We start from the raw sequence: 12688 nt of genomic DNA on the forward strand, positions 1-12688 counted from the left end.
AGACAGTGGCCTCTCGTTATTTGATGGTACCCACAATCCACCAGGAAGTGTGTGAGAGCCACGTGTGGGGCGGGAGCAGGACGGATATGTGGTGTCCGAGGTTCCGACTGGTCGGTGTCTGCATCGCAGGGGTTGCTGAACGTTCTGGGTACCCCTCTGCTTGGGAGCTTATTACATTGGCAGAGAATGGCTGCCTTCCAGAAATGATTTCTTTGGGAAAAACTTAGAATATATTTTGTCTTGGAATGACTTAAGATGTGATCCAGTTTGATGCACGTCACATAAATGATGCCAAAAAAAAAAAAATACAGAATAAACTCTAAGTTCAAAAGTACATTTATTTAAAATGTGGGCAAGATATCAATATAAAAGAAAAGAGTATAAGAAATAAAAATAATCAAAGTACAAAACATTTCAAATCTTTAACATCATAATTTAGAGATAGCAAGGTCTTTATTTACACCATTTTATTTGTAGTTGAAGTTCTGTTAACAGTGTTGTGAAAACATTTAAAAACCTGGCAAATGAATCATAAAACCTAATGTGGGCTCATAAATTCATATAATACAAAACATAATTTATGTTTCCTCAGAATAAAATTACACATCTTAAAAAGATGCAGCATATGTATCCTATTGGTTTTCCTGCTCTAGAGCGCCTGCCTCCCAAAGCAGCTGGCAAACGCGGGCCTCTGCAGGAAGCGGGTCCGTCCACCCGACGGTGGCCGCGGCCGGGCCCGTGCCCAGGACTCCAGTCGCGGTGCGGATGCCATCAGTTAAATTTATACGTAGGTTTGTTGAGGAAAACACGCTTCGAACACGAGGCAAGCTTACATCCCTACGGGCCCCCAAGTCTGGTTAACCAGCGTCAGGGCCCGTCTGAGACCCTGGACCGCGTTCCTCGTACCCACTGAAACCAGGCAACCCGGATCAGGGGCGGCTTTCCACGTGCCCCGCACGGACTGCCACGGCCCGCGTACCCCAGCCTCTCTGCGGCGGGGCCTGGGACCAGCGCCCGTGAAGAGCCAGCGCGGCCACCCCGCGGAGGCGGCAAAGCCGAGGCCGCATCAAGGCGGATGCCCCTTTCGGCCACAAGGCAGAGCCCAGGCAGCCGCCCCTGGGGCCCCGCACAGGACCCCCCCACCCCCCCCACCCCTCCCCGGCAGCTCTCCACGCAGGCTCCGTTCTGTCTCTAGACAGGACACGAGGCCCCTGAGAGGACACCCCCACATCACCCAGATGACTTCCAAAGCAGTTCTTTCTGAAAGTCAAGGTGGCACAGACTAGACATTCACAAACGTCTAAAAATCCGGGAAAGACGTAAGAGTACGAATCGTATGAAGACGGATGCTTCCAGCTGACGGCAGGGCACCTGCAGCGATCCAGCCGGCCTCTCGCCACACGGATGCGTGCAGTTCTGATCCCAGTGGGGAGGGGGGCCCTGCACCGAGCCGCCTTCAGAAAAAGGATATGATTCATAGTCCAGTGTCTGCGTGAGCACCCCGGTGAGCACGAACTCTGCGTTATGGACGTCTGAAAGAGAGGGGCGGACCGTGAGGACGGACGCGCTGCTGTGCGCTCGCGCCCACAAACACGGCAACACACCGTACCTATGCCCCGTGCGAAATACTCCCGACATAAGTGCAGGTCGTTCTCGCAGGATATTAAGATGATCTCTGATAAGCTCTAAGGAAAAGAAAGGGAGTTTATCGGTCACCGAACAGTGAATCTCGTCTGGGACGGCGAGGAGTCGGCTGCTTCCCTTCTATCCACCTTATTTTGCTTGTGCTCCACAAGTTTCCGGAAAGACGGCTGTTTAGACAGTACTCGTCCCCCTGCACATTCCACGATCGCCTTCATGGTTGACAGGCTCGGGCAGATTCCAGGCGTGATGTAAAAATATTTTGCCTAAAAATGAAACGAAAATACGTGCACTTTGAATCGTTAGGGTACGTCAGTCTTCATAAATCCTACCCTGAGAGTTTGGACAAAATGTGTCGTCTCGGGGAGTTCCGGAAGTGCCACCCCGCCGCGAGTCCCCAGCCTGAGACGGGCCTGGAGGAAGCCGGGAGGTAAGTGTGGAAAAAACAAGCCTGTCCTTATGTCAGGTGTGAGCTGTGAGGAGTGCAAGTGACCGGAACTGACGTTCCTAAAAGACACGAAGAATTCTGTGGGATCGGGAGGAACAGTGTAAACATTTTCCACAATTTCCATAGAATTCTAAATGGGCATTAGATCATCCCCCTCCGTCTGTCAAGCGCGAGGCAGGCACAGCGCCTGCGTTCTCTTCGTTACCCGGGCCTGGTTGGCGCTCCGACTAGGAAATGATTCTGATGGTTAAGTTTCAGTTTCCTAACGCCTTTGTTTTCAAGTGTTCCATAAAGCACGGTGTTAAACTGCTTGCAGGAAAAGAACTAACGTTTGGAAAACTCTGCTGTTTCGAGGGAGATACACCCTAACGGCATTCTCGTGCCTCAGCTGGTTCCTTAGGTGTAAAAACAGAGCAGCCTGAACGTTTTTTTGTGTGTGTCCAAGGAGCTTCTCTAACAAATGTTTAAACATCTTCAGCCTTGAGTTACTCAGGCATACATTCAATTCACGTTTGGCCAAGAATCTTCTTTCTCCAGCTGCGTGTGCGTTTAATGAGAAGAGCGTTAAGTAGCAAAGATTTGTTAAAAGCAGAAAAACCAACTTAAATGCCTCGCACCGATTAAGTTATCCCTGGCCACGCGCTCTGAAGGCCCAGGTACACCGCGCGCTCCCAACAGCCAGCAGGGCGCGGGGCTCCGGAGGCGCACTGGGTCTCCTCGGCCAAGACCTCCAGTAACATGTCCCGGGAGGAGCACCGGGCTCCCCCCCCACCCCCCTGCCAGGCGCGTGTCACCTCCAACCGTGCCATCTGTAACTCCGTGGGGACCTTTCCCTTTAAAGTGTACCTTGAAGAGTGGAGAAGCGTGTGCCCTCTTCAAGGACTCTTCCAGACTGAAAGAGAACAGCACTTCGGCCTCAGCGTCTCGGAGGAGGTAGTTCTGCTCATCTGGAAGACAAGAGCCGCCCGCTCAACAAAGTGCAGACTCAGGGGACACGGGCCGTGCACCCCGGAGGTCGTGCCGCCGGTCAAGGGCACGCCGCTCGAGGCTCACGCTTCCCTGGGAAAGCTCTGAATCCTGAAATGTCAGCTGTGTGTCTGACAATGTCGCTCGCTCTGCCCCGGAAGCAGCCAGAGCAGGTGAAGGACAGTGCGTCTTCACCTTCTGAGGTTATAAGCTCGCGGGAGACAGTGGACTGAGAGGAAGGGCCCCTCCCGGCCGCCGCTCTGCACTGTTTCAGGGAGCTCACGGGGAGGTCAAGAACCCCAGGCCCCAAACGACCAGCTCAGAATGGGCATCACACCCAGTGTGTGTGTGAAACACCACAGGTCTCGACTCTATGATCTGATGACCAACGAATCTTTATAGATCTGACAAAAACATATTCCGTTTAAATACCGGACGGCGTATAGCACCTTAGAAAGAATGGTTTCACCCGACTTAGAAGCCTTTGGGCAATTTTAATTGGTTTTCAGAGTTACAAGAAAAGTTAAAGATCACAAAATGTCTTAAGCTTCTCATAAACGTCTCACGATCAGAGAAGCATTTCTTCCTTTCCTCGTTTTCTAAGAGTAGCCCGGTAGCATCACAGCGCTCTAGCCAGACGGCACGCTGCTCCCCGACACGGTGGCTCAGGCCGGGGACACGTGCTCCTTCAGCCACACGTCCTTACAGGGATGCTTTAAAAATGTAAAATCCAGTCCTAGCTCACGGGCCACAGTTTGCCGACACGGAGCAAAGCAAGCCAATCAGTAAAGAGACCCTGAAATGACGAATGACGAACTGCTAGAGATACGAGGTCAAGTGATCAGCCAATCCGAGAAAGCGGCTCTGCGGATTTCGGTGGGAAAAGGTAGGACTGTCCGAAAGTGGGAGAAGTGAAAACAAGCAGTTCAGTCACACGGAAAATGTCTGACATGTAAGTTCTAGGGCAAAACGCGAGGCTGATCTGCCTTCTCAGGAGCTGGTGAAGAGCCCCACGCGGCGGTCAGGGGCTTGGATGGAGAGAACGGTCCCCGGAGGAACAGCGGCTCTGACGACCCCATTTACGGGGAGATTTCAGGCAGGAACAGAGCTGCGTCACCCTTAGGAGGAGTCAACCTGAAAGCTAAGCTTTTCACAGCCGCACAGCGGAAATGAGCACCCCAGAAAGAGACGGTCTGTAAAAGTAGTGTCTCGATCTCTATAAATCAGAGGCAAACACAAAATTACAAAACCACACCCCTAGCACACGATGAAAGCTATCGGGCCCACGTGGGGTGCCAGAACCCCAGCCGAGGGAGCCGGTGCAGGCAGAGAGGGGGTCCTGCACCCACAAGGCGGTGCTGGCGATGCTGGGACATGGGTCACGCGCGGGAACGAGGTAAGTAAACACGCGTAGTGTTCTGGAAGCCAGGCTGCTCACCACGGGAGAACGGATTTACAAACGCAAGAGCAGAAAAGCCTAGAACTTTCCTGCGCGAAAGCCAGAAGTGTTCAAACACAGAGAGGAGACAGCCTGAGGGGCCCTGAAGCCAGAATGGCTCTCACTGTCCAAGTCGGGACAGTCTAGGCATCAAGGACAGCATGGTAGCAACCCACGGAATGCAAGAGAAAAAGGGCTGCACACAAGGAGATAAACAAGTACATCAAAGGAACGGTGGCAATGGCATACTTCCCAGTACTTCCCCAGACTTACTACGGCGGAGGCGGCCAGCAGGCATCGCCTGCACCCAGGGGTCGCCGTGACCCCCTCCAGTGACACGGCAAGTCAGAACCACGCCACCCCGGCAGGAGCCGCACGAGGGCACGGCGCCCACCGGAGTTCCCGCACTCCATCGGGGGAAGCGGTGGGCAAACCCACAAGGAGACAGGACAACCACGTGTGCTTCTGAGCTACCCTGTGGCTTTCAAGGAAGGACATCACGGGGACAACCAGGCAGAGCCGAATGAGGTCTGCAACCGAGACAGTAGCAGCAGATCCTGCTTTTGGCGGCTGTGCCGTGGCCGTCTGGCAGAGCATCCTCTTCTGTAGGTGACACACGACATCAGGGATGATGGCGCGTCATTTTGGGAGCGTACTCGTTCACGGTTCAGGAGAAAGCAGCGATCTGTACTGTTTGCTAACTGCAACTGTTTGCGAACTTGGGGATTGTTTAAAAAAAGGTGAGAGAGATTTGATTTCAAAAGCCAAACGTGTTCTTTAAAGACCCATCAAACGCTAACAGATGAGTAAAAGACGTGAACCTGAAAGCAACGATTCAGATATTAATGACTCCAGATAACCTAAGGTCCATATTCTTGAGAAACTTAAAGCTTCTGGCAAAACAGAAGGTCTTTAAATATGTATTAAAAACCAAACACACCAACAAACTGACCCTAAAGTTCACACGGAAAGCAAAGACACAAAGCAGCCAGCTCGACACTGAAGGACAGGAACAAAGATGGGGGCCGCCACTGACGGACCTCAGCGCTCCAGCAACAAGACCATGTGGCACTGGCCAAACAGATCAATGGAGAGAAGCCGAGAGACAGAGCCAAGAAACAATCACCTTGGTTTTTAACAAAGGTGCAAAGGCAATCTGAGCAAAAATCATTTAACAACTGGACATCCACACGCAAGAAACTGAATCCAGACACAGACTGTACATCCTTCTCAACTCAAAATGCATCACTGACCTAAGTGTAAAACACAAAACCATAAATCTTCTAGAACACTGAAGAAAAATCGAGATGACCCTGAATATGGCAATGACTTTAGCTACAACACCAAAGGCACGATCCACGGAAGAAATGTGATAATCTGGACTCCGTTAAAATTGAAAACTTCTGGGGCGCCTGGGTGGCTCAGTCGTTGAGCATCCAACTTCGGCTCAGGTCATGATCTCACGGTTTGTGGGTTTGAGCCCTGCGTTGGGTTCTGTGCTGACAGCTCAGAGCCTGAGGGTTGCTTCGGATTCTGTGTGTGTCTCTCTCTCTCTGCCCCTCCCCTGCTCATGCTCTGTCTCTCTCTCTCTCAAAAATAAACATTAGAAAAAATTTAAAAATAAAAACTTCTGCTCTGTGAAAGAAAATGTCAAAAAAATGAGAAGACAAGCCATGAACTCGGAGAAAATATTTGCAAAAAACACACTTGATAAAGGACTGCTATATAAAATACACCAAGACCTCTTAAGATTCAATAAGAAGACAACCCAGTTAAGAAATGGGCAAAACATCTGAACAGACATGGCATCACAGAAGAATCAGCGATGGCAAAGATACTCCACGTGGTGTGTCATTACCGAAGCGCAGATTAAACCAACCGTAAGATCGCCCTCCTACAGCGGTGAAAACGGTGGAAACCGCGAACACTGACAACAGCAAGTGCAAGCAAGGATGTGGAGCAACAGGAACCCTCCCTGCTGGCGGGAGCGCAAGACGGGGCGGCCAGCTGGGAAGGCAGCTCGGTGGCTTCTTAACAGAACTAAACATACTTTTACCATACAATCCAGCAACCCCACCCCTTGGTATTGGCTCAAGGAGTTGAAAATTTATATCCGTGCGCAAGCTATACACGAATGACGGCAGTGGCTCTATCCGTCATGGTCGGGACTTGAAAGTTCTGACCTTCAGCAGGTGAAGAGATTAACTGTGGTCCGTGCAGACAATGGAGAACCGTTCGGCGCCAAACAGGAACGAGCTATGAAGTGAGGAGACAGGGAGGAGGCTTACGTGCATATCACAAAGTGAAAGAAGGCCACTCTGGAAAGGATACGTGCTGTAGGAGTCCAACTGCAGGACGTCTAGAAAAGGCAATGATTATAAAGTGGAAACACTCTCTTATGTCTGGAAATTTAGGGGATCAGATATGAAACGTCTGAACAGTTACTATTAAATAGTAAACATTTATACTACGACTAAACCACCTTCTAACCCTCAGACATCAACAGTTATACCAGAAACAAATGAGTCAATCAGAACTTCTGTGACACAGGAAATGCCGTAAACTTTATAAAAAGATAAAAGAATCACGTGTCACAAACTGGCAAACTTGGTACACTAAGTCAAATTTCCATTAAGGAACAGCCCATCTCATTCTAAATTTTACAACTGTTACAAAAACTTGGGAGCTAATCTGTATGTTTATAGTAATTGTTTCTACAAATGTTTTCTTTTGCCTGCACTTATTTCATTAATAGCTTTTAAGAACAAAAACATTAATTTCAATCGAAAGAGTCTCTACAGTTATCCTCGTTACTTGCGGATTCTGCACTTGTGAGTCTGCCTACTTGCTACAATTTACTTGTAAACTTCTGCATCGCTCGCGGACATGCGCAGAGCAGCGACAAACCCGAGGACCAGACGCGCACGTTCCCAGTGGGGGCTGAACAAGGCAATGCTGGGCCTTCATCCAGTTTATGCCACAAACAGGTTTCCTTTCTGTGGTCTATTTAGTGCTAATTTTCCCACACGTTTATGCTTTCTGCTGGTGACTGGTCTCAAAAGTGCCAGCGCAGAGCGCGGCCGTGCTCCCAGGGAAGGGGCCGCAGGAGACCCGGTGGCCTCCTTCGGTGTCGGTTACATGCAGCTGGCCAGGCGCTCGGTGCGAGGGGGCCAAGAGCAGGTGTTAACACGGGCTCTTTGACACAGTGCACACGTACGTGATGTTTTCCAGATACACACGAGGGTACGTATGGATCGGCTGATGAGGACAGGACCAGGGGCTCACAGGAGCCCAGCCCTGCTTCCTCTGGGGGCGATGGTTCAGTGCTCAGGAACCCGTGTCTGTGGGCTACTCTGTAGGACATAACACCAGGAATGACAGGGATCGACTATATTACTGTCGTTGAGAATTCAGGTTTTTTCATTATTACTGATTTTCACGTAAATGATTCTTTCCTATGACTGGGATAGAACATCATGGAATTTTAAGTTTGGTTTAGCTTTGCTATAAACAACAAACCTAAGTGTCTGCAAACAAGTTATTTTTCCGGATCATACTTTCTCATCTGTATGTTAGACTACATGAACTTCAAAATATGCGTGCTTTTTACTAATTTTTTTACAGTAAAGACAATCAGACTTTAACACGAGTGGCTCAGAAAACGACACAGATCTGCAATATGACATGTCCCCGTCAGGGAGAAGTCAGGTTAGAGCGTGAGGGCAGTGAGGATGGGAAGGTCTCTGCTGGCCTGGGGCATCCACGGTGTCCCCCTGCCCCAGGGGCAGAACGAGCGGGCACAGCCGAGATAGTGGGAGGAGAGCCCTGGGCCCAGGGCAGGTGGCTGCGGAGAAATAGGAGAGTGGGTGCGTCCTGACAGGGGGCCGGTCACTGCTGTCGATGACACATGATGTGGGGGGGCGGGGGGGGGGGGGGGGGGGGCCGGGGCCCACAAGGGAGGTAAGACTCAGCACCACTGCGGGATCACAGTGAAGCTTGTCCGGGCCACGCACCTGCTCTCCCGCTCCACCTGCACCAGTGGCCAGGTGAGGGCTCAGGATGTGCGCGTGGGGGTCATGTGGGCTGGGAGCACCACACGGGTTGGGGGGGGGGGGGGGTGGGTCACACTGCTGCTGCTTCCACTAAAAGCATTTCGGTCCACTGATCCGTGTAACAAAACCTATGCTTTCTCTGCCGTCTCTAAGCACAACCACCTAGAAGGACTTCGCTCCTGGTGCCCTGAACGACGCGGGGCAGATGAGGAGGGGCGGACGACCAGCCCTCTGACGGAGCCTGCAATCGGAGCTGTGCCCGGACACCCCTGGACGCCATCCCCGTACCCTGTGCTGCACGCGAGATCGCACCGCACCGCCAGCATCCGAACCGAACACACGCATCGGGATCGGGAAGGATCAGGAGGCGGAGGCTGAGGCCTTATTCCCCCCAACGTCCAAACGCCGAAGCCTTCCTATTTCCCGGTACAAGGCAAAAGTATCAAGTGACTCACTGGGACGTGGCAGACATTTATGAATTTAATGGTGAGTTATCAAGAGTGAGAAAGCAAATGAGGCGTTTGCTGGGACGAAAGCAGAGATAAAGTCGAGAAAAACACGTGTCGGTTTTCCACATCAGCAACGGAGCTGTGGACGCTACGTACCGATAAACGTCTGACACTTGAAACACTCTTCCAGCCAGTCCGGCGTCACGATGTGCTTCACCACGGAGATGGCCGTCAGGAACTTCACCGTGCGCGTCACTTTGCTGGCGATGAGGTGTGTGCATTTCTGCGCAGACTCGGCGACCTCGCCCCCAAGGATGTAGAGCTTCTGGAGGGAGGGGCACAGAGCGGAGGTGAGCGCGGGGCCGCACCTGAGCGAGGCACACCGCGCTGGCCTGAGAGCTGGGAGACGGCGAGCACAGCAACGCACATGGACGTGTCCGGAGTCGACCCCGCGCCTTGAGCTAAAACCAGCGATTCCCCGAGGGCCCCAGTATCACACCCCACAGACACGATGCCCGGAGAACAAGGCGGCGCGTTGCACGAAAAGGCGCGAACATGCCCAGACTTTCTAAGCTGAAATGGGTGTTGATGAGGCACATTAACAGACAGACCCTGTTCATAAAAATTAGAGAAGTGACTGAGAAGACGTGAACATCCAGGAAAGATCTCCGTAACTAGGCTCAATTTTAAAAGTGAAAAAAATTGATACGGCACTTAGGACGGTTTCTTCTCCTTCAGAACCTGAGCGGTACGATGAACGAAGCCCACGTGGTAACAGGCCGACTTACGGCCTCTGAACCGCCGCCCCCGAAACAGCAGCCAGGCGAGATGCCCCCTCCGTTGTGCTGCGACTTCCGACAGCACGCCGAAGGCTGCGTTCCCACTTCCTGTCCGAGCGCAAGCACGCGGCCGCCCTGGTCCCCACCCAGGAGAACCGGCCTCCGGTGGCCCGCGGCTTCCCCGACGCCGGGGGTGCTTCTGGCACGAGCACGTTCAAGCAGGACCATAAATGTGGGTCTTGTCTACTCACCCGAGTTGTATTTTCTACTATTAAGAGAGCAAGGGTCTAAGCATAAAACTATAAAAACCACAGAACAAGGTGAGACGTCACTTACGACTTAATGGCTACTTTTACTGTAAAAACGACTACAACTGATTTATAAGGCAAAAACTCTGCTGTAGCAAGACGTTCCGATTAAATGTTACTTTGACACACTGCTAGCCTAAAGCCACGTGTACAAAAGGAACGGTGCTAAAACTCCTCCCAGAACGCAGAATGGAATTTCACCTTAACATACTGTTGAACTTGCACGGGCTCAAATCCAGTGAAAAGCACAAAAGGGGTCAACTCTGGTGTCAACTTTTTGGTGGGAGGGGGTAGATCTTCAATTCTGTGAAAGAAAATAAACATGTTGTTTAGCACACGACAGATTCTAACACTTGCACAAGCCTTCAGCGCTCCGAGTGTGCGGGGTTCCTCGGTGAGGGGCAAGAGCGAGGGCCTCCCCGCCTTGGACGCGGTCACCCCCGAGACCGACGCGCTCCGGCTCAGGCGAACGCCGTCTCTTCCTCACCACCCTCCCCCCCCCCCCCCCCCCCCACACACACACAAAGGTCTCCACGGGCTTTAAAAAGAAAGTGGGGGCTTTAGCCGGCTGTGCCAGTGGAAGCGTCCCTCACGGGCCAGGCAGTGGGGGGCGTCCACGCCGGCCAGGCAGCGACAGGGGCGTCCCCGGAGCCGCACCTCTGGCAGGCGCCAGGCCCCTGTCCGCTGCCCCGTCTTACACCAGAAGCACAAAGCAAGCGATCTGACTTAGGCACGCATTTTAAATGAAACCTCAGTCTCACGTAGCTGACGGTTGAGGCCATTTAGGTAAAATAATTTCTTAAGGTTTGTTGGTGGCATTTTGATGACAACTTAAAAAACGCGTCATCACAGGACCGAGACGTTCCTGAACGCTTCTGGAACATGGACTGTGATGTGGGGGTGCAATGGGCCTGATGCAGAGCAGGGGAGAGGCGAGGGAAGCTGGTGACTGCGGAGGACAGCCTCATCGAGTCCGCCTTGGAAGTAACGGCTTTTCCACACTCACGAAAGGAGAAAGGTCCCCGCTCACCCTGCACCAGCCCTGCCTTACGAATCACATGACCCACACCGGCCAGCCAGCTCTTTGGCAGGCGAGACCACCGCCTCCGCACACGTCCTTCCACGGGGCTCTCGGCCCCTGCCCGCCTGGGCCGCGGGGCTCACCTCGGGGACGCAATCCCACACTTGCTCCTGCAGTGCGGCCCGCCAGCCCTTCCCGCCTGCCGCTTTATCGACTGCGGTGGGACACAGTTTTGCTTAAAAAGATGCAGGGCGCCTGCGTGGCTCAGCCGGTTGGGTGTCCGACTTCGGCTCAGGGTCGAGCCCCGCGTCGGGCTCTGTGACGACAGCTCAGAGCCTGGAACCTGCTTCAGATTCTGTGTCTCCCTCTCGCTCTGTCCCTCCCCTGTTCACACTCTGTCTCTCCCTCAAAAATGAATACACTTAAAAGATATAAAACTTATAAAACCAAAAAGATTCAACTTTTTTTTTTTTAACAAAAGAGAAAGACACACGTGTCTGTCCCCCTTCTGGGCCCGGCCACGAGACCCAGCACCATGAGGTTATAAACCGAGAGAAAGTCAGAAGATCCTGTTTTCTATGAAAACGTCCCGGAATCTCCCCAACTGTGAGCATTTCTAACACAGGCCTGCTGAGAACCCCAACCGTAGCGGCGGGAAGGGGCTGTCCGTACCTGGCTCTTTTGGAAGAAGGCTGGACGTTGGTCACTTCGTTCTGCTTCAGTTTGGGAGGGAGCCTCACACCCTGTAATCACACCGGTGTCCACGTCAGTCGACTGCGCACAAAACACAGCAGCTGCCCACACACCCGCGTCAGAGAAGCGTCCCTCCGCCACTCGGAAGCCAGCCGCGCCTGGATGGCAGCGAGGAGGACGCCGGCCAGGGGCCAGCGGGCTTTCTGGAGGGGCCCGCGTGCCTGGCACCTGCCCGCCGGCTGGCCCTTCCCGGCCCAGCTGCACGCGCGGTCCTCCGCCCCCGCCGCCACACGACAGCGTTCGTTCCCGCGTCGTCTGCTGTCCCGACGTGGGATTTGGAAAACACACTCCCTGCAATCTCGCCCCTAAAACATGGCTGTTCCCGCAACAGAAATCTGGCGTGTGGCGGCTCACGAAAGCCGTCCCCGGACGGACCGCCGCGCTGCCGGGGGCTACGCGGGTCACTTGTTTTACTGCGTGAAGCCACTGCCTCTCCATCTCGGGCATTTACCTTCGCGTTTTCTAAACACCCCGGCTGTATCCACACGACCGAAAAGAAAGTGGGCGCATCTCCAGAAAACACGCGAGACCTCCTAGCCCGTCAGGCACAGGGCCAGGCTCTCCTTCTCTGACCTTTGCCCTGAGAACACAACCCTCAGCTCCTTAGTCTCCAAACTCCACACGTCGGGGGCAATGAGGAACAAGGTAAACTGGCCCCCGAGTCTCTGAGACGCGCGGCTCTGTGACCACCACACGAAGCCGCGGGACAAGCCACCGTCCAGGCCCCTGGGGCCGAGCGGGGGAGAACGTGACCGCGTTCCCGCCTTCATCCCGAAGGCCACGGAACATCTCTGCCAGCCGGGCGAGTCAGGAGAATATTTGCTTTTGCTGGT

General features: G+C 53.1%; 1 protein-coding gene and 1 long non-coding RNA gene across 11 annotated transcripts in view; one reads left to right on the forward strand and one right to left on the reverse strand.

Moving 5' to 3' along the window:
- LOC125151661 (uncharacterized) overlaps positions 1-10415 on the forward strand; it is a 30298-nt gene extending 19883 nt beyond the window's left edge. For 4 of the 6 annotated variants that reach the window (XR_007146915.1, XR_007146902.1, XR_007146913.1 and 1 more), the window contains one exon: positions 8118-8370. This is a non-coding gene — a long non-coding RNA (uncharacterized LOC125151661). Of the gene's footprint in view, positions 1-8117; positions 8371-8698 lie in introns of those variants that run through there. The other 2 variants (XR_007146914.1, XR_007146901.1) reach the window with 2 other exon arrangements.
- The window catches only part of PAXIP1 (PAX interacting protein 1), a 51056-nt gene continuing 38686 nt past the window's right edge, over positions 319-12688 (reverse strand). For 2 of the 5 annotated variants that reach the window (XM_047832955.1, XM_047832941.1), the window contains 8 exons: positions 11775-11845; positions 10283-10385; positions 9151-9319; positions 2936-3036; positions 1773-1907; positions 1610-1685; positions 1472-1532; positions 319-787 (listed from right to left, as the gene is read on the reverse strand). In XM_047832955.1, the coding sequence (XP_047688911.1) occupies positions 772-787; positions 1472-1532; positions 1610-1685; positions 1773-1907; positions 2936-3036; positions 9151-9319; positions 10283-10385; positions 11775-11845 (732 nt within the window). In that variant the 3' untranslated portion in view covers positions 319-771. Of the gene's footprint in view, positions 788-1471; positions 1533-1609; positions 1686-1716; positions 1908-2935; positions 3037-9150; positions 9320-10253; positions 10386-11774; positions 11846-12688 lie in introns of those variants that run through there. The other 3 variants (XR_007146888.1, XR_007146893.1, XM_047832965.1) reach the window with 3 other exon arrangements.

This window comes from Prionailurus viverrinus, chromosome A2, assembly GCF_022837055.1.
Source record: "Prionailurus viverrinus isolate Anna chromosome A2, UM_Priviv_1.0, whole genome shotgun sequence".
NCBI lineage: Eukaryota > Metazoa > Chordata > Mammalia > Carnivora > Felidae > Prionailurus > Prionailurus viverrinus.